At 45.8% G+C, this 21,429-nt stretch overlaps 1 protein-coding gene across 6 annotated transcripts in view; it reads left to right on the forward strand.

The window, feature by feature from the left end:
* LOC137332372 (sorbin and SH3 domain-containing protein 1 homolog) overlaps positions 1–21,429 on the forward strand; it is a 108,947-nt gene that overhangs the window by 63,013 nt on the left and 24,505 nt on the right. For all 6 annotated transcript variants that reach the window (XR_010965640.1, XM_067996141.1, XM_067996140.1 and 3 more), the window contains 2 exons: positions 15,166–15,278; positions 18,153–18,199. Coding sequence is in view for 5 of the 6 variants with exons in the window: in XM_067996141.1 (XP_067852242.1) it covers positions 15,166–15,278; positions 18,153–18,199 (160 nt within the window). In the remaining variant the exon portion in view is untranslated. The remainder of the gene's footprint in view (positions 1–15,165; positions 15,279–18,152; positions 18,200–21,429) is intronic.

Genomic DNA, 21,429 nt, shown 5'->3' on the forward strand with positions numbered 1-21,429 from the left:
CTATTTATTTTCTGCCAAACTGCTTTTTTTTTCAAAAATATACTTTATTCATAAAATTTGCAGCAGTACATACAATACAGTTGTCATATCACTTTCCAAACGTACACAATACAGATTATACAATTTGCAGGTTACGTCAAGTACAGTACAATGAACACATTGGACATAATTACAGTTCATGACACTCTATGGTGTCTCATTGCATCAGACTCAACACAGATTATTGCTTACAGATTCATTTCAGATTCATTACAGGTACATTACAGCAATTTGAATTTTACTTTCTGCCCGAGGGGGGTTTTCCCTGATTGCAGCCCCTCGGTTTACAATGGCGGGAAGGCTCTAAACGGTTGCCTTTCCCCACAGAGCCTTTGCAGCGGCCGCACCCATCCTCAGTGCGTCCCTCAGCACGTAGTCCTGGACCTTGGAATGTGCTAGTCTGCAACACTCGGTCGAGGACAGCTCCTTGTGCTGGAAGACCAGCAAGTTTCGGGCAGACCAAAGGGCGTCTTTCACCGAGTTGATGGTCTTCCAGCAGCAGCCGATGTCCATCTCAGTGTGCGTCCCCGGGAACAGCCCGTAGAGCACAGAAACCTGTGTTACGGAACTGCTCGGGACGAACCTGGACAGATACCACTGCATCTCTCTCCAGACCTTCTTTGCAAAGGCACATTCCATAAGGAGATGGGTGACGGTCTCGTCTCCACCGCAGCCTCCTCTGGGACAGCGCGCGGTGGCGCTGAGAGTCCGGGAGTGCATGAAGGATCTGACGGGAAGGGCCCTTCTCACCACCAGCCAAGCTAGGTCTTGGTGCTTGTTTGAGAGCTCTGGCGATGAGGCGTTCTGCCAAATGACTTTGACAGTCTGCTCGGGGAACCAACCGACAGGATCCACCATCTCCTTTTCCCGCAGGGTCTCGAGGACGTTACGTGCGGACCACTTGCTGATCGCCTTGTGGTCAAAGGTGTTTTCCTGCACAAACCTTTCCACGCAGGACAGGTGGGGCGGAACGGTCCAACTGGACGGAGCGTTCCGTGGCAGCGTGGCCAGGCCCATCCTTCTCAACACCGGGGACAGGTAGAACCTCAGCACGTAGTGACACTTTGTGTTTGCGTACTGAGGGTCTATGCACAGCTTGATGCAGCCGCACACAAAGGTGGCCATCAGGATGAGGGCCACGTTGGGCACGCCTTTCCCCCCTTTCTCTGGAGATTTGTACATCGTGACCCTGCGGACACGGTCCATTTTTGATCTCCAGACAAAGTGGAAGATGGCTCGGGTGACTGTCGCGGCGCAGGAGCGAGGTATGGGCCAGACCTGCGCCACGTACAGCAACACCGAGAGCACCTCGCACCTGATGACCAGGTTCTTGCCCACGATCGAGAGGGATCGTTGATCCCACAGTCCCAGTTTCTGCTTAACCTTGGAGATACGCTCCTCCCAGTTTTTGGTGCACGCCCCGGCCCCCCCGAACCAGATCCCCAGCACCTTCAGGTAATCCGACCTGACGGTGAAGGGGACAAAGGATCGGTCGGTCCAGTTCCCAAAGAACATGGCCTCGCTCTTGCTACGATTTACCCTGGCCCCCGAGGCCAGTTCGAAACGGTCGCAGATGCTCATCAATCTGCGGACCGACAGCTGATCCGAGCAAAAGACGGCGACGTCATCCATGTACAGGGAGGCCTTGACCTGAGTGCCTCCGCTGCCTGGGATCGTCACCCCTCTAATGCCCGCATCCCTCCTGATGGACTCGGCAAAGGGTTCGATGCAACACACGAACAAGACGGAGGAGAGAGGACAGCCCTGCCTGACTCCAGATTTGATTGGGTCAGTTGCCAGTTGGTAACAAAACTTGGGACGGAAATGGCTTGCATTGCAGTATGTGGCAATAAAACTGCCTCTTTTGAGTTAAATGTTTTTCCCCTTTTCCCAGTTTTCTCAATTTTTTTTTGGGGGGGGGTGGGTATGGTTATATCTCCTTTCTCTCCTTCCCATACGTGTCTGTGGCCCTGGGTTGGAACGGCACTTTGCCTGCCACACTTTGCCCGCCACATTTGCATGCCATTTATTTCGAGTGTTGAAGTGAATGCCAAGTTGAAGTTCAATTCCTGCAGACTGTGTTTCTTTATTTTTTTCATATATATGTTCCCAACAATGGTAAAGTTTTTAACCAGAGTGAATAGAAAAACAGATTCAGAAAGACCATCAACAAGCGGAACAGAAGAAACGACTTCCAAACCAAAATCCAGGCAATATGATGATGCATATCTTGCACTCGGATTTACAAGCACTGTGGTAAGTGGTGAAGAAAGACCCCAGTGTATTGTGCGTTTAAATATACTTGCAGCTGATAGTTTAAAACCAAATAAACTGAGATGACATTTAGAAACTAAACATAGAGATCTTGTTAGAAAACTGAATGAATATCGTGGTCAAAAAAATCATCTAATCAAAACTACGACCATCTCTGCAAAGGCCCAGTTAGCTTCGTATCAGATTGCGTACAGAGTAGCTCGGTGTAAAAACCTCACACTATTGCAGAAGAATTAACTCTTCCTGTTGCAATCGACATTGTGTCAACTATGCTTGGTCAAGCATGCGCTGAACAAATCCGAAGTGTTCCTTTGTCTAACATCACAATAGTTCAATGTATAAGTGATTTGTCAGAAGACTTAGAAGAGCAACTAATTGAAAAGCTTCATAGCAATCACTTTGCTACTCAAGTGGATGAAGTCACTGACAGCAACAAAGACTGTCAGCTGATTACTTACGTGCAATACTTGGATAAAACAACAGTGAATGAGGACTTACTTTTTTGTAAACCTGTATCAAACAGAGCAACAGCTGAACAGTTTTTCAAAATTATCGACACTTTTATGCAACAGGCCGATTTGAAATGGCAGGACTGTGTTGGAATATGTACAGATTGGGTAAAGGCCATGGCTCGCAAGCATAAAGGCCATGAGGCTTTGATAAGAAGGGATGATTCAGCCAGATGCTATTTGGACACACTGTATGATTCATCGAGAGATGCTGGCTTCAAATGATTTAAGTTCTGAGTTACACGGGGTGCTATCAATTATCATTATCATTGTGAACTACATAAAAACAAAACCTGTAAAAGCCAGACTTTTTGCTGCTATGTGTGAAGAAATGGAAGCCGATCACAAAGTGCTGTTGTTTTATTGTGCATCTTGATGGCTATAACACAGAAAAGTTTTGACACGTGTTTGAGCTCAGACATGAGGTAGACATCTTTCTAGAAGAGGAAAAGCACGCACATGCAGAGAAATTCCACGATGGAGACTTTGTAATTAAATTGGCGTATCTAAGTGATATTTTTGATAAACTGAATGTTTTGAACACACAGTTGCAAGGCACTCACACTCACATTCTTCAGCTTTCAGATAAGATAAATTTGTTTGTTAGGAAACTGGAAATATGGAGCAGCAGATTAGAAAAGGATACCATGGACATGTTCCCAAATCTCAAAACATTCGTTGAAAATAACGAGTCGCAGAATTTCGGAGAAGTACTGCAATGCATAGAAAAACAACTTTCATCATTGAGAACTCACTTTCAGAAATACTTTTTGGACACCGATATTGGAAAATATAACTGGATTAGAAACCCATTCAGCACAAGGACATCTGATGTGATTTTAATACTCTTGAAGAAGAACAGTATATAGACATGACTTCAGATTTGACTTTAAAACTGCAGTTTCCAACCAAGACCCTGCCTGAATTTTGGTCAAGTATAAAAGAAGAGAGTCCACTTTTAAGCAAAAAGGCTCTGCGCATACCACTTCCATTTGCAACTTCATGGGCTCGATGTTACCAGGCCTGTGGGTTTCCGGCGGGTTGGGTTTCGGGAGCGTGGTCAACACGCTCGGCGAAATTAGTGGGTTGCCCGCGCGATCGTAGCAGGCAACACACTAATAGGAATCAATTACCTGCTCCTCCGGGGTCCGCGCTACTGGTCTGCGCGTCGGGCGGGCTGCACATGCGCAGCACGATCTGTCAGCTGGAGGCTCTCTAGTTAAAGGGGCAGTCCTCCACTGACAGATGCTGCAACCAATGGAACAAATTACAGCATGGAGCAGCCCAGGGGGAAGGCTGCTCCCAGTTTAATGATGCCTCACCCCAGGTATCATCAGATGGGGTGAGGAGGAGGGGGAGGACAGAGATCTTCCACCCGGCAGGCGGGAGGAATCGGCCTGCCTCTGCCACCAAGGAGGTCTGGCCCGAGGTGGCAGAGGGGGTCACCTGCGCCACCAACATATCGCCCACCTGCATACAGTGCAGGAGGCGCTGCAATGACCGCAGTAGGTCAGCCACAGTGAGAACACGAAGTCTTTCCCCTACACTCCGTCTGCCACAACACTACCCCCGCCCCACATCTCCTTCGGCACCGCCAACACTTCTCTGTCACATCACCCTTCATACCCACTCAAACCCCGTCCTCATCTTACCTCCACCTACTCACCTCGCCAGTACTCATCCTGCCACTAACACGCAACCCAATCCTCATACAATCTCATGGCTCTATCCCATACTCACCCTCTCGTGCATCTCCCTCACGGTCAGCCTCACTCAACCTGCCACCACCTGTGCTGCTGCCACAGGGCATGCATCACATATGTGCAGTAGGCAGCGTAAGGCAAACGTGTTGTGAGCATGAAGGGGATGCACAAGGGTGTCTGAGGGTTTGCCACAAACAACACACATCACACATTATATTGACACCACCACTGCCATGTCTCCGCGAATCCTGTCTGTTGTGTCCAATAATGCCCGCTCCTGGGTATCACTATGAGGACCCACCACTGATGCCACCCATCGTGTTACTGCAGAGTAGGTGCAGGTGTATTTGCAGGGCTCTTCCGCGCAGACGACTGAGAGACATCGGCGGTGTACCCGGCTGCACCCTGGAAGGATGCGGAGGAGAAGTTGTGGAGGGCAGTGGTGACTTTGGCAGGGACAGGTAAGCAGTTGGTGCTGGGGCCAGCTAGGAGCAGCTCGGCATGAAAGAGCCTGCAGATCTCCATGACTACATGTCGTGCGAATCTACGCCTCCGTGTGCACTGCTGCTCGGAGAGGTCCGGGGAGCTGCGCCTCGGTCTGTGGACCCTGTGGCGAGGGTAGTGCCCTCTGCGATGCGTCTCTCTCTGCGGTAGCCCTCCCTCCTGCTGTGCAGGTGGGCGTGCAACAACACCGTGTTGGGGGGCTCCACGTCTCTGCGGCGGACGGCGTGGACTGCGAGGCTGCTGGGGCTGGTCATGCTGTTCGTCCTCCAAGGGTGTCCACGCACCACCCATCTGGCAGGTGTTGGTCTGAGGGGGTGTGCAGGGTAGGTGGGTGGTTCCCCGGACTGGGGCTGCGGTTTTGTGTCGGTCTGTCCTCTGGCTTGGCGGGGGGTGGTGAGGGGCAGGGGTTGCCCTATGTGACGTGGTGGCCTCCTGCGTGGGTGAGGGCTCTCCCCCGTGGAGTGCACCTTGTCACCTGCCACAGGCTGCTGGCTGCAACACGCCTGGTTGGAGGGAGACTGTTTCCCCCAGTGTGTGAAACACTCTGCGATGAAGGTAAAATCCCACACTTCCTCTTTAGACAGCTGATTCAGCTCATTAAATGACCTCAACAAGCAAGGTAAGTACTCTCAAGTGGAACCCCGCTGGCTTTAATTGCCTGCGGGATTCCCACCAGCGGGGGCCACGCACGCAGCCCCGCACGTCATCGGGGAACCCGGAAGTGGTCGGGATCACGGTGCGATCCGGTCACATGACCCAATATCGGGATTTTCGGGGCCCCCCCGCTGGGAACCCGCAGGAAACCCGACACTAAAATCGAGCCCCATATCTATGCGAAATTGGTTTCTCTGAAGTCGCCTCCATCGAAACAAAGTACAGGTCACAGCTGAACATCGAACCAGAACTAAAAGTAGCGATTTCCAAACTGCAGCCTCGTATAGAAAAACTTTGCAGAGTGAAGCAGGCCCATCTAAGTCACTGAGGAAAACGGTTTGTTTTATTTTTATACTTGTGATTTATTGAATTTCTTTTAGATTTTGTATTTAGTTAAGTTATCTTCTTAATACATGTAGAAGAATGAGGTACCATTCTTCTACATGTATTAAGAAGCAAATATATAATGTTTTCATTTATAGGGGGGGCATGAGAGTGTTCACCTTCAATACTGTGAGGCGGGAGCCAAATAGTTTGGCAAACGCTGCGTTAACTAATCCTCTATCCGTGCTAATATATTACCCCCAACCCCATGAGCCCTAATGTTGTGTATCAACCTTTTGTGTGGCACCTTATCGAATGCCTTTTGAAAATCCAAATATACTACATCCATATGTCCCATGAAGAGTCTCCCACAATATAGTGCTGCATCCTGCACAACCTTGCCATACAGAAAGGCCTGCATTTGGAGGAGGCAGAACATCAGCACCAATCCTCATCGGACGAGGAAGACCAGAAGAAGGCGAAGCAGTAGAAGAAGGAGGGCCACCTTAACACCTCTGCTCCTCCGTATTTATATATTGCGCAAAGCATTTGTCCTTCTTTAAGCCTGTTAGAGGCTGATTCAGAAAATGGTACCTCATTCTTCTACATGTATTAAGAAGCTAGGCAGCTATTTTTCAAATAGGGCATCTTCAATGGGGCTGTAGGAGAGCAGTGACACCAGATGGTATATATTCCTCTAATGCATTTAAAAAGATGTTCAATTTTTTTTTAAATTGCACAAGCTGGCAACACATGCTGATCCAGACCAGTGCATTATACATGCTTGTGAAATGATGTTGCTTTGCAAGCTGACATGTTGAACCGGTTTAGTGTGTTTACATGGATGAGTTTCAGAGCCAAGGACAGATCGGGAAACCCAGCAAAAACACTGTCTTCACTGCCAATGAACCAACACATATTTAGTCATGCTATTGTCTACACAGAACCCCTGTGCCATGAATCACTGTCAGTATTATGATGTAAAAAGTACTGGAGTTATTGAATCTTGTGATGGAGTACACAGGTGGTATTCTTTTAACTTGTAAATTATCTCTGAAATTATTTTAGAATTATCTCTGAGATTGACAAACCAGATAGAAATGAGGCTGGATTATTTACCACAAAATAGAGATTCCTGTTTGCATGAAGCCATCTACTGATAATGGAATTCATCTGAATAGAGTACTGCAATCAATCGGTGGATTATTTCATTTCAGATAACTGCATATATCTTTGTTATCTACCTGAATCTTTGAGGTTTTTAAACAGCCTTGAGAAACAACTCCTGAGTCATCAATCTGTTACTCAAAGATGACCAGAATTCTAAAAGTTAAAGACCTGTGAAAGAGATTCGTGCAACAACATGAAATTCATGGAATCATCTGGTAATTTCATTTGTGGCCTTGGGGAAGTCAATTGTACATTGTCTTTCAACTTGTAGTTGAAGTAAAGGGTCTGAATCTTGACTCCATGACTGGAATTGGCAAATATTTAATGATTAGAAAAAAGACACCGAGATTTAGATCATAATATAAGTGGTTCACGTAAACACAGTAATTTGGTGAAGAATTCACCTCGATATGCTTTAGCCATGGCAAATTAGACTTTACTGACAACTTCATGGAAATAACCTGATGTGTAAAATTTGGGAGTTTACTCCACAGATTGAGTCTAATTCTTTTTTTGTAATTTTGAATTGTTTGTTTCCTCTGCCAATTTTCTCCTGGAGGCATTGACTCCTTGCTGGGATACATTTCTACAGAGTGTCCAGTAGTTCACCTATGTGGCCATTGTTCAGTTGTAAACTAGTGAGTGAGTGAAGGCAGGCAATTCAGCGCTGGTGGGACTTATTAGTTGAGTCCAATCTTGTTCTCATCCATTGTGCACAAATGGCACTTCCAGCAGAGGTTGCTGGATAGCAACCAGAATCATGGGGCTTGGTATATAATTATTTGCTCTTTTCTAACCCAAGATGCCTAGGCAAGTTTTAACATTCCAAACACTGGCTGAGATCATCTAACTCATTACAGATGAGGGATCAGATTTTTTAAATTAAATTCCTGGTTGAAAGCTGGAAACTTTAATGTAACTGAAAAGGGCTCATTTCAAGATTCCAGGTTTTCTATTTATTCCAAGCACATTCTGGCTGCAGGTGTTTTTGTGTAGACCAAGGAGGTTGTCCTCCTGCTCACTTAGATGCCTATGGTGCATGGAGGTTGCACTGTGTGGTTTAGTATTGAATTATAAAGACCAGGAAGGTCCCAGGTTAGACTGCTGATCAGGCAAATTGCAGCAGTAAAGCCACATTGCCCCTGAAGTTGGAAAGAGTACAAAAACCACCTGCATTAGGGAGAGGAATATCAGCCAGAATTCCTGTCAGTGCTCATTAAACAGCGAACACTGATAGAAGTTAGACCAGAGTCAGACTCAGCTGTGATGGCCCTTGGTGAATAGCCTCTAAACACTATCAAAGCTCACACAAAAATACTAGCAACTTGGGCAAAGTACCAGATGGTAGCAGCACCTGTGGAACTGTACCCCAGTGAGGAATCAACAACATCAGGAGAGGAGAGAAGGACAGAAAATTGTTGAAAAATAAATGAACTTCACAAGCTTCTGGGGTAGATTTTAACTATCAAGCAGACGACCAGTGGAGCACACTGACCGACCACCCGATCCTGCGGTCAATTTTGAGGGCTGGACCTTATTATTATACCCTCCAATTTGGTACCATCTGCAAATTTCAACACCTTGGGCTCGATTTTGGGATCGTGTTTCCGGCGGGTTCCCAGCGGGGTGGCCCCGAAAATCCCGATATCCGGTCACGTGACCGGATCGCGACGAAATCCCGGCCACTTCCGGGTACCGCGCTGACGTGCGGGGCTGCGCACGCAAGCCCCGCTGGTGGGAATCCCGCAGGCAATTAAAGCCAGCGGGGTTCCACTTGAGAGTACTTACCTTGCTCGTTGTGGTCAGTTAATGAGCTGAAGCAGCTGTCAAAAGAGGAAGTGTGGGATTTTCGGTTCAAGGCAGTGAGTTTCCCACACTGGGGGAAACAGTCCCTCCTCAACCAGGCGTGTTGCAGCCAGCAGCCTGTGGCAGGTGCCAAGGTGCGCTCCACGGGGGAGAGCCCTCACCCACGCAGGAGGCCACCGCGTCACATAGGGCAACCCCTGCCCTCCACCACCCCCCGCCAAGCCAGAGGACAGACCGACACGAAACCGCAGCCCCAGTCCGAGGAACCACCCACCTACCCTGCACAACCCCTCAGACCAACACCTGCCAGATGGGTGGTGTGTGGACACCCTCGGAGGACGAAGAGCATGACCAGCCCCAGCAGCCTCGCAGTCCACGCCGTCCGCCGCAGAGACGTGGATCCCCCCAACACGGTGTTGTTGCACGCCCACCTGCACAGCAGGAGGGAGGGCTACCGCAGAGAGAGACGCATCGCAGAGGGCACTACCCTCGCCACAGGGTCCACAGACCGAGGCGCAGCTCCCCGGACCTCTCCGAGCAGCAGTGCACAGGGAGGCGCAGATTCGCTCGACATGTAGTCGTGGAGATCTGCAGCCTCTTTCATGCCGAGCTGCTCCTGGCTGGCACCAGCACCAACTGCTTACCTGTCGCTGTCAAAGTCACCACTGCCCTCCACACCTTCTCCTCCGCATCCTTCCAGGGTGCAGCCGGCTACACCGCCGATGTCTCTCAGTCGTCTGCGCGGACGAGCCCTGCAAATACACCTGCACCTACTCTGCAGTAACACGATGGGTGGCATCAGTGGTGGGTCCTCATAGTGATACCCAGGAGCGGCCATTATTGGACACAACGGACAGGATTCGCGGAGACATGGCAGTGGTGGTGTCAATATAATGTGTGCTGTTTGTTGCTCTGAAATTCAATATAGGTAACACCCATGACAAACCCTCAGATACCCTTGTGCACCCCCTTCATGCTGACGACACGTTTGCCTTACGCTGCCTACTGCACATATGTGATGCATGCCCTGTGGCTGCAGCACAGGTGGTGGCAGGTTGAGTGAGGCTGGCCGTGAGGGAGATGCACGGGAGGGTGAGTATGGGATTGAGCAATGAGATTGTATGAGGATTGGGTTGCGTGTTAGTGGCAGGATGAGTACTGGCGAGGTGAGTAGGTGGAGGTAAGATGAGGATGGGGTTTGAGTGGGTATGAAGGGTGATGTGACAGAATAGTGTTGGCGGTGCCGAAGGAGATGTGGGGTGGGGGCAGTGTTGTGGCAGACGGAGTGTAGGGGAAAAACTTCATGTTCTCACTGCGGCTGACCTACTGCGGTCATTGCAGCGCCTCCTGCACTGTATGCAGGTGGGCCATATGTTGGTGGTGCAGGTGACCCCCTCTGCCACCTCGAGCCAGGCCTTCTTGGTGGCAGAGGCAGGCCGCTTCCTCCCGCCCGCCGGGGGGAAGATCTGTGTCCTCCCCCTCCTCCTCACCCATCTGATGATACCTGGGGTGAGGCATCATTAAACTGGGAGCAGCCTTCCCCCTGGGCTGCTCCATGCTGTAATTTGTTCCATTGGTTGCAGCATCTGTCAGTGGAGGACTGCCCCTTTAACTAGAGAGCCTCCAGCTGACAGATCGTACTGCGCATGCGCAGCCCGACCGACGCGCAGGCCAGCGCCGTGGACCCCGGAGGAGCAGGTAATTGATTCCTATTAGTGGGTTGCCTGCTACGATCGCGTGGGCAACCCACTAATTTCGCTGAGCGTGTTGACCACGCTCCCGGAGGACCACCCGCTGGGAACCCGCAGGCCTGCTAAATTCGAGCCCCTTATCTCCAATTCCTGAGTCCAAATTATTTATGTATATGGGAAACAACAGTGATTCCAGAATGGATCCCTGCAGGACACCACTTCCCACTTTCTGCCAGTCTCAGAAACTTCCCTTAACTCCTACCCTCTGTTTTTTGTTTTGTAGCCATCTTTCAATCCAATCTGCTACCTGTCCCCTGACTCCACACGCCCTGACCTTTGTCATGAATCTCTTATGTGGCCTTTATCAAAGGCCTTCTGAAAGTCCTTGTATATCACATCCATTGCATTGCCCTTGACTACTCTTTCTGTTACTTCTTCAAATGATTCAACAAGGTTGGTCAAACATGAATTTCCTTTTGGAAATCCATTCTGACTATTTTTTATTACATTCTCGTCTCCAGATGTTTTGTTATCTGATCTTTTAGCAAAGATTCTATATTATCATTCCTACCATTGACGTTAATCTACTTGGTCTGTTGTTCCCTGGATTATTCTATTACCCTTTTTGAAGATAGGAATTATATTTGCTGTTTGCCAGTTCTCTGGCACTATCCCTTTTTCTTGTAAAAAACTGTCTGTCAAATAGTCAACCAGTTTTAAAGGTTTTCTCTCTCAGAGAACAGATGGTTTTGATGTGATTTAAAATGTGTGTGTTGGCAATTTTACTCAGCAGGAACACAATAATTAGAGAACAGTGTTCTCTCTCTTTGTAATTGAATTTTTAAAAATAGATTATTTAAGCCTCAGCTTTCCAGAGAACAGTTTTTAAGATTTTTGTTTGTTTAACTAGTACAGTGGTGGCTAACATATAGCTCTTCTGTTGCACAAGTATAGCTCTTTAAACTTTCAGTATGATTGACAGATGTGCCGCCACCCACGCTCAGAGTACGGGAAGTACCATTTCCTTTGGGAGCAGAGTTTTCAGTGGAGTGGGGCCAGTGCTTACTGTGACGCAGGACTCGCACTTAGCAGGGAGTGGGACTCGCTCTTAGCAGGGAGCAGTTTTAATAAACAGGATCTGAGTAAGATTTTTTTTTGCAAATTGGGGAGCAGCAGGTAACATGGTGACTTGCTCAAGACAGGAGTGGTGTTGAGCAAGTTGCAGCAAGCAAATGATGAGTGAAACCTGGTGACCTCATTATGGATTTTAGACTCAAAAGTGTGACTTATTGCTGATAATGGCTTGAGGGATTTTAAGCTTAACAATGAAATGCTGAAATTTTGAGATGTCAATTGCTATTTAATGAACTCTTTTTTGGAAGTGGTGAGGAAAAAAAAACACAGGCGCAAACTTGTTGGGCCAAATGCTCTGTTTCTGCAATTACATTCTATAATTCTATTCTAAAGTGAAAATAAAAAACATTTTCAAGGTATGAACTACTGTCCTTATTTTCCAGTATAAGTAAAAATTCCAGTTCGAATAACGTGAAAGTGAAATCAAGCAGAGTAGGTCACCCAAATGTTTTAATTGTTGCTGAACTGAAGTTTCCCTTTTTTGGTGTCTGAGTGCAGGACTGCTCCCCCGGCACTACATTCAAACCGCAGCCTGCTGGTGGCTACCGCTCGCCCCCCCCTCCCCTAATTGCGACCCTGCCCCCCCTCAACCCCCGCCGCCCCCCCCCCCCCACCCCGCCTCGCCTCGATCGTCACCTCCACCCCTTCTGAGGCGGCCCTTCTCATAGTCACCCCCGTCCCGATCGACCCTGCTCTCCTGGTCGTGCCTCCCATCCCGATGAATTTTCCTGAAGACGCAGCAGCCTGATATGCAAAACCTCTTCTCCGGCGAGCTGCCTGGGGATGCCCAGTCATTTAAGTGAGGCTCGAAGCCCAGTATTAGGTGCGCCTCGGGTCTACCTGTTGAGGTGCAGGTATCAATCCTTACCGGTAGGCCAGCGCTAACTAATTTCTACTCCAATAAGATAATGTGACCCTCAGTGAATCATGGTTAACGCTCCAAACTCTATTTTGTGTCTACATGGGCGAATAATTCAAAGTTGTCTAATTCTCTGATTTTCGTTAAAAAAATACTCCCGATCACGTAGTAAGTGACTGCTATGTTTCAGGTCATAGCCATCACATGCTACCTGCTGTGAACACCTTTCAACCTTCACTGCACTGTTTTTGGGGATGAGGTTTGTGGAGGGAGAATTCCTGGAAAACTGCTGCTCCCATAAGCCCTCCATCAACAGTGGAGGCTAACTTGTGGTTGCTGTAGTGCTAACAGCATTTGCTGCTGTTAGCCCATTTTTGTACTGTTTCGATGTGTTTGCTTTTATAGACCTATAAAGTTTGCAAAATGAAGAATTGTTTACATTATAAATCATGGAATGTGTCTTAAGAATCAATGAAAGTACCCTAAGGGTTCAGCAAGTTTATCCAGAAAGCCATGCAGAATAGCAATATCCGAGGTTTGATGCCAGAGTATTTAGGGAGAAATTGTTTCCACTAGCAGGAGGGTCAGTAATCAGAGGACACAGATTTGAAACAATTGGCAAAAAAGCCAGGGGGGAGATGAGGAGAAAATGTTTTACTCAGCGAGTTGTTATGATCTGGAATGGATTGTCTGAAAGGGTAGTGGAAGCAGATTCATTAGTAACTCTCAAAAGGGAATTGGATCGCTACTTAAAAAGGAAAAATTTGCAGGGTTATGGGGAAAGAGCAGGGGGGTGTTCCTAATTGGTAGCTCTTTCAGAGAGCTGGCACAGGCATGTTGGACCAAATGGCCTCCTTCTGTGCTGTATGATTCTATAATCCAATGATCTCATTTGGGATGGCAGTAGAGGTGCTACAGTTGGCATCAATGCCCCTTGGTTAGTTAGGGAGGGGAAAGTCAGTGTTGCTACTCTTGATCACCATCCAATAATCCCTGCTATAAATGCATATGTGGACATTTTGAGCTCAGCCGTGATGCCCCTATAGTACAATAGTCTACCAGTACTCAAAATCAAGACTCACATATGAATAATGATTGCTTGAACAAGGCATCAAAGAGCAGCTGGTACCTATGAAAACCTATCCTGCCAATGAATTGATGTCTTAAGGAGGAGAGGGGAAGGGAGTAAGTTGGCAGAGAAAATTGGCAAGAATGTAAACATCAATAGGGACTGATGCCTCCAGTCACAAAGAGTTATATTTTCCTCCAATTGCTGAAGTGAGCAATAAAGTTGGTGCAAGTAGAAAATGGAGAAACCAACCTTATAATCACATTAATGACCAGAAATCCTAGGGAGACCTGGACTGAGAAATTGGTTTCGCGCCGGAAACTGGCAGCAGTCTTAAAATTCTCTCCATCTTGGGCCTCATTTACATAAAACTTCAAGCTGCGGATGCCAGTCAGGCTTCTGGATGCAGCTCGTGGTCGGGGTCCTGAAAAATTCGTTGAGCTCCGATGTGGAGCGCCCCACCCACCCAGGTAAGTCCTGGGGGAGGAAGGCGAATGGGAAGGGAGTGAGCCCAGGCCAGCAGTGGCCCACACTTCTCTTGCTCCTCCTGATTAATGCAAGTTTTTAAAAAAATTACTTACCTTTCCGTCAGCAGATCCAGCAGTTCCTTTAAGGACCGGAAAAAACTGAGCTGAGCATGCATGCCACATTTGGCACCCAACGCACTTCTGGGGGAGAGCCCTCGGAAATCACCCGGAAATTGGTCCCTGCGACTCTTACAAGCACAGCAGGGACCAGATGCTCAGTGGCAATTATTTTTTTCTTTAAAGTATATAAGTGAGATCTGCAAAAATCTAAATTTAAACCAACTGAAATCCAGGGAATTTTGGATCAGAGCTCATCACTGATTACTGAACTTGAACTTGCTACTTTCTCCATTTCATCAAACTGTTGGGCAATAACATTCAACCAGCTACCTCTCCGTGGAGTGAAATTTCCCAATATTGTGAGTGAACTGACATTGTGGCAAAGTGAACATCATTACAGAATGTTCTCTGTTAATTGTATCCATGTGATTTATATCAATTAGTGTTAATTGTATTCAGATGGTGCGTATCAACTGGGGACTCTCGTATCCATTTATATGAGAGCTTCTCTAGGTTATGGGTTGTGTTGATCTCTGTGAATAAAGGCTTGGAAGCAACTGAAGACTAGGCTGTAGTATTCTATCCTTCACCACCTGGTTATCCAATTTATAACATTCTTACTGTATCTAATTAGTAACATATCAAATAACTCAAGTGGATTTTTATCCATAGGCACCGATACTTGCGGGGAGGGAGCGGTTTTCACAGTTTAATCCCTGTCCCGTCCGACCCTCTCCCGCCCGTCATGGGGAGGCGGGGGGGGGTTAAAATTCCCTCCATGGTCTCAGAATAAAATGACAATTGACTTCAAATGTTCACTGTGGAATTCTTTCTTCTTCCAGAAGAACAATCTCTGGCTGCTGTACCCAAACACCCAGGTGTCAATCAGAGCTTTCAGACCCAAAAGCAAAAGATGCCAGAAGAGACATGTGATCTAAGACAGCAACTGAAAATGGTAACAGAACCTCCAACATAACCCTTTGTATGTTGAATATCTTCAGCAGCTTTTACATCTTGAACCCGTTGCTATTTGTCATAACTACTGCAAAAGGCATTCTGTGTAAATGATTCATTTTGTATCATCTAGATTTAGGAGAATGAACAAATTGCACGGCGTTCCTCAAATCACAATGTTCTCAGGATAAATTATAACATATGGAATATAATGAATTTTTTGTAATTCTCCATCTGAAAGAATCCAGTGTTCTGTGAGGTCTTGTGTTACTTTGTGTCATAAGCCTAAAATTCTATTGGGTCATCCAATGATAGCAGAAAGAGTGGCAGCAATGTTCAAGATTTTCTTTTAAATTAATCGTGCTACAAAAGCTGACTAGATGGATGTCTGGCCCCGATTTTAACTCACTGCCTCCCCCCCACCCCTCACCCCCCAACCTAGCGGAAACCAGGCAGGGGAGCAGTTAAAATGAGGCCAGGCACTTACCCCTTCTGATTCCATTGCCTTCCTGCCGTGTCCCGATCTTAACATGCTCTATTAAGCAGGCGAGCGGGACACCCGCAGGAAGGCAGCAGGGTCGTTCTTTAAATATGATGGCAGCAGGACCAGATCTGAATTTTAGCTAAAGGCCTGAGCAGGGGAGCAGTAACAGCTTCCCCCGTTAGACCATATCTGCCGGGAGCCAGAACGTGGGCCACAACAGGCCCAGCAGGTAAGTTTAACAAATTTAATTTTAATATTCCTTGTGTACCAAGTGTGCAGGAGTACACCACCAGGCCTCACAAGGAAGCCTTGGGCCTTCCTTGCCCTGGGCTCCCCTTCATTCCCCCTCGATCGCAGTCAGAGCGCCCCGCCCCCCCTCACCCCCTCAACTGACTGCCGGCTACCGTTCCAATGGATCCCCGGCTGCGGCCTCCTGCTGCCGAATTCCTGCTCCCGCCCGCCGGCCAAGTAGTGGATCTGGCCAGGTTCGAACAGGACTCTGGGAAAATTTATGTAAATGAGGCCTGTCCATTAAGATTGGGCAGGCCTCCACGTCATCGAACTCCCCGGGTGCACCACCTGCTACGGGTCTCGTGCGTACGGTACCCGCCCCTCCCCCCCTTTAAAATTGGGGCAGTAATTCAGCCTCAGAGTTTGAGATCCCTTGAGTAGTTCGTGATGCCATATGAACCCCATGATTAGATTCCTGTTTTGTAATATACTGACATCCACCAGTATCTTCAATGTAATCTTATTTTCATTTAAGTCTTAGTGATTTTCTCTTCCTTGCTCTGGGGAAGCACTCAATGGAATGGTATGGAGTGATTTTCCCTCAGACATCTAGCCGTACAGACAAGGGCCTGCGGTTATACCACTCCATAACCTAGCCTGTTAGTTCAGTGACATGCTGGGTCATTTAGGACAAGACTGTCCAGGATGTTTCTTTGTAGATCATATAGGCATGTACCATGGAGCTTTGGAGGCCACATAGAAAATGTATTTCCGTGTTCCCATATATTTGAAGAGATTTCAAGTTGCTGATACCAACAGGTGTTCTGATTGAAGATATATCCACCAACAGTAACAGCCCAGCCCTTTCCAATCTTCCAGGCCAATAAAAGAAGAAATTTAAGTGCAAATAGGATTGAGTTGTCTAGGCTTCAAAGGCTGGATTTTGAGGATTCAGGAGCTGCAGATCACCCTGGGGATGGAGGAATTCATTAATCTTTTATTCTCAGTCAAAGAATACAGGTTCAAATGAAGTAGATAATCAGTCTCAGTTGGAGATGTGAATTTCTTCAGTTTGGATGAGTAACTTGTGAGAAGGATGGAAGATAGGCTAGACAAATGGATTTCTTCCTGTCTTGCCCTAACATGTCCTGCAGCAGGATTAATTCTCAATGTCTATGGAATGTGTCAACAAGACTGTTCCACCTTTTTCAGGAGAAGGGCAACTTGACGTGGAAATAATAGAGAACCATTAAAATGCAAATTTAAAAATTAACAAATCAAGCATGAGTTACAAGTTCCCTGAAGTGGCATTCATAACTATCATAGTTAGCGCAAAGCAAATTTTTAGTTATCACACTTCCCCTTGAAATCAAAATGAAAAATAATCATATAAAACAGTAAATAATCCACAGCATTAAAATTTCCCAGAGTACTGTTTGTACACTTGTGAAAATTCTTACAATTCTAAGTCGCCACAAAGACAAAACAGGGTAGAAATTGAAATGTGTTGTGCCTATTTTTCAGGCGTAAAATGGGCGCAAAGCATACAAATTTAGCAGTGGCACGGCCTACATCCAATCTGCGCAGACGCTGGTCCCACTGCTAAATTTGTGGGGCCTTTTTTTTTAAGGTGTCCCAAACAGCTCCCTAAAACAGGTGTTAGGCCCCTTAAATATGTCAGTTAGGGGCCTACCACCTGTTGAAGGGCCCCATCGAGAAATTAGTAGGAGACAAGCAGAGCAGGAGTTGGGCCCGCCCCACTCAAGATTCTTCAGCGGCCCCCGCAGCCACCAACTGCAGGTAAGTTAATTTTATATATTATATATAAAAAACCTATCCTGTGGAGCCAGGAGGAGTAAGAGTGCTCCACTGACTCCGCAGGGGTCGCTATCGCCCCCCCCCCCAATCTCTCCCCATTGCCCGCTCCAATCCCCTTCCCATGACTTAACTGAGGGCCAGTGCCAGTGAGACAGGCAGCCTGACATTGATACCTTTGCTCAGACAAGCTGCCTGTGAAGACGTGATTAACCATTGCTCCTTGGCTTGATTCTGGCATGCGCTAGGCAGGGGTCACCAGCCTAGACAAATTTTTAGGCCAACAAATCATACAATTTCTACATCAGAGAGTTTATCCTTTATCTTTGAATTTTATTATTTCAGGGATTGACTGTAAGAGCGAAATATGACTTCTATGGTCAAACGTCAAAGTGAGTTTCTATGAATCTTTTATTAATCAAAGACTTTTTAAACTTACTATTTCCGTGTAATTAATTAATGATAGTTGTGGAGAGGGAAACAAACTTCCCTGCCATTAGATAGTCAACAAAATTTTTGTACAAGTATGTGGCATTCTATCAAAGAATATTTTAAAGCTATAAATCTTCATCATTTCCTTTTTCAGCTCTTCACTAACAGGAATTCACACCAATATTAAAATATGAAAATTGAAATCATAACAGAATGCCATGTCCAGGGGTCTATAATCTAAAAATAGAAATACTTTATACAGAATAGCTCTGATTTTTGTTATTAGTACCCTGACTGCCAACAAGGACGGTATCTTTTCACCGCTCCTATTGAAATAAATCTCTAACTTAATAAATATTTTGGAATGCTAACAAGCAATGGATTCTGAATATAAAGCTTTGTATACCTTCTGCTCTATCAGAAAACTTATATTCTCTCCTATTTTTTGCAATTTTGTTCTCGAGATGTGAATGACACTGGCAAGTCCCCATTTATTGCCCATCAACAGCTGCCCTGAGTAAATGGTGGTGGGTCTTCCGCTTGAACTGCTGCAGTTTTTGTGGTGATGGTTCCCATAAGGGTGGTTGGTGGAATCAATAGATTGTTCTACTGATGTTGCAATAAGTTTGAAAGCTGAAAAGCTAACAACATCAAAGTGGAACCTTTCATAAAAATGAGGCAGACATCAATCGCCATTACTTGGTAGGTAAACCAACTGCCAACACCCAATGTCCAGGCTGATACAATAGCTTGGGCATGAGTCATCACCTTCAGGAGGATAGGATAGATAAAAAGAATTGAAAGAGGACCAACAATTTAAGTAAAATCAATTCAGAAATATTATTTAAGGCACAAATTCAGAGTTTTGAACATTCAATAGTAATGTTTAATACATCACCAAACCCTTGTAGAAATTGAAAAAGAATGATTTAAGTTGGAGATAAATGCAGTCCAGGTACATCTATTAGTAACCAATAGTGCAAGAGCTATCCTCACATATTGGTAGTCATTAGCAAGTTCATGGTAGGAGATTACATCCATTTAGGAGAAAACAGAATGGAGTCTATAGAGTGAATGGTGCAAGGCATTCTTCAGTTTTGTCTGTGTTCACTGATGGCTGGAACAAAGTGGTAACTAAGAATGAGGAAGCCAGGAGTGAAGTCAAAGTAGCTATGGCAGCCCCACTTGGAATCCTAGAATTTGGTCCTTTGAAATAAATCTTTGCCCTACCATGTTCCACATCTTGCCTGGGAGTTGAGCAGAGAAGGGTTGCCATGGTCAGAATATTAAACATTGGTAGTTGATGTTTATCCATCATATATAATTTTCATGTATATAAGTACAACATGCAAATGTAATATAAAATACATAGGTCATAAAATATATTGGATCTGCACAGCTATAGCCCAGCTAATATTTTAATTGATTTGAATAAAGTTGAATTCTGTGAGTCTTCACTCTACTAAAAAATAAATGAGAGTAAACTAGCAAGAAATATAAAACAGACTGTAAGAGCTTCTACAAGTATGTAAAAAGGAAAGATTAGTGAAAGTAAACGTGGGTCCCTTAGAGGCAGAGACAGGAGAAATTATAATGGGAAATAAGGAAATGGCAGAGACACTAAACAAATATTTTGTATCTGTCTTCACAGTAGAAGACACAAAAAACATTACGGAAGTAGTGGGGAACCAAAGGTCCAATGAAAGTGAGGAACTTAAAGCAATTAAGATTAGTGAAGAAAAAGTACTGGAGAAATTAATGGGACTAAAAGCCGACAAATCCCTTGGACCTGAAGGCCTACATCCTAGGGTTTTAAAAGAGGTGGCTGCAGAGATAGTGGATGCATTGGTTTTGATCTTCCAGAATTCCCTAGATTCTAAAGCGGTCCCCGTGGATTGGAAGGTAGCAAATGTAACCCTGCTATTCAAGAAAGGAAGGAGAGAGAAAATAGGGAACTATAGGCCAGTAAGCCTGGCATCAATAGTAGGGAAAATGCTAGAATCTATTATTAAGGACTTAGTAACAGGGCACTTAGAAAATCATATTAGGTAGAGTCAACACAGATTTATAAAAGGGAAATCATGTTTAACAAATCTATTAGAGTTTTTTGAGGGTGTAACTAGCAGGATAGATAAGAAGGAACCAGTAGATGTAGTATATTTGGATTTTCAAAAGGCATTCGATAAGGTGCCACACAAAAGGTTATTCAACAAGATTAGTGCTCATAGGATAATAAATTGGCATGGATTGAGGATTGGTTAATGGACAGAAAACAGAGAGTAGGAATAAACGGGTAATTTTCGGGTTGGCAGATTGTAACTAGTGGGGTGCTGTAAGGATCAGTGCTTAGGCCTCAGCTGTTTAAAATCTATATCAATGACTTAGATGAGGAGACCTAGTGAAATGTATCCAAATTTGCTGATGATACAAAGCTAGGTGGGAAAGTAAGCTGTGAGGAAGACGCAAAGAGGCTGCAAAGGGATATAGACAGGTTAAGTGAGTGAGCGAGAAGGTAGCAGATGGAGTTTAATGTGGGGGAATGTGAAATTATCCACTTTGGTAGGAAAAATAGAAAAGCAGAATATTTTTTAAAAGGTGAGAGACTAAGAAATGTTGGTAGTCAGAAGGATTTGGTGTCCTTGTACGTGAATCACAGAAAGTTAACATGCAGGTACAGCAAGCAACTAGGAACGCAAATGGTATGTTAGCCTTTATTGCAAGGGAGTTGGAGTATAAGAGTAAGGCGGTCTTGCTGCAATTATATAGGCCTCTGGTGAGACCACACCTGGAGTACTGTGTACAGTTTTGGTCTCCTTACCTAAGGAAAGATATACTTGCCTTAGATGGGGTGCAACGAAGTTTCACTAGATTGATTCCTGAGACGAGAGGGTTGTCCTATGAGGAGAGATTGAGTAGAATGGGCCTATATTCTCTGGAGTTTAGAAGAATGAAAGGTGATCTCATTGAAACGTATAAAATACTTAGAGGGCATTACAGGGTAGATGCTGCGAGGCTGTTTCCCCCGGCTGGAGAGTCTAGAACTAGAGGTTATAGTCTCAAGATAAAGGGTTGGTCATTTAGGACTGAGATGAGGAAAAACTTCTTCACTCAGAGAGTTGTGAATCAGTCATTGAGTATATTCAAGACTGAGATCAATGGATATTTAGACACTAAGAGAATCAAGGGATAT

Source organism: Heptranchias perlo, chromosome 14 (assembly GCF_035084215.1).
Source record: "Heptranchias perlo isolate sHepPer1 chromosome 14, sHepPer1.hap1, whole genome shotgun sequence".
Classification (NCBI taxonomy): domain Eukaryota; kingdom Metazoa; phylum Chordata; class Chondrichthyes; order Hexanchiformes; family Hexanchidae; genus Heptranchias; species Heptranchias perlo.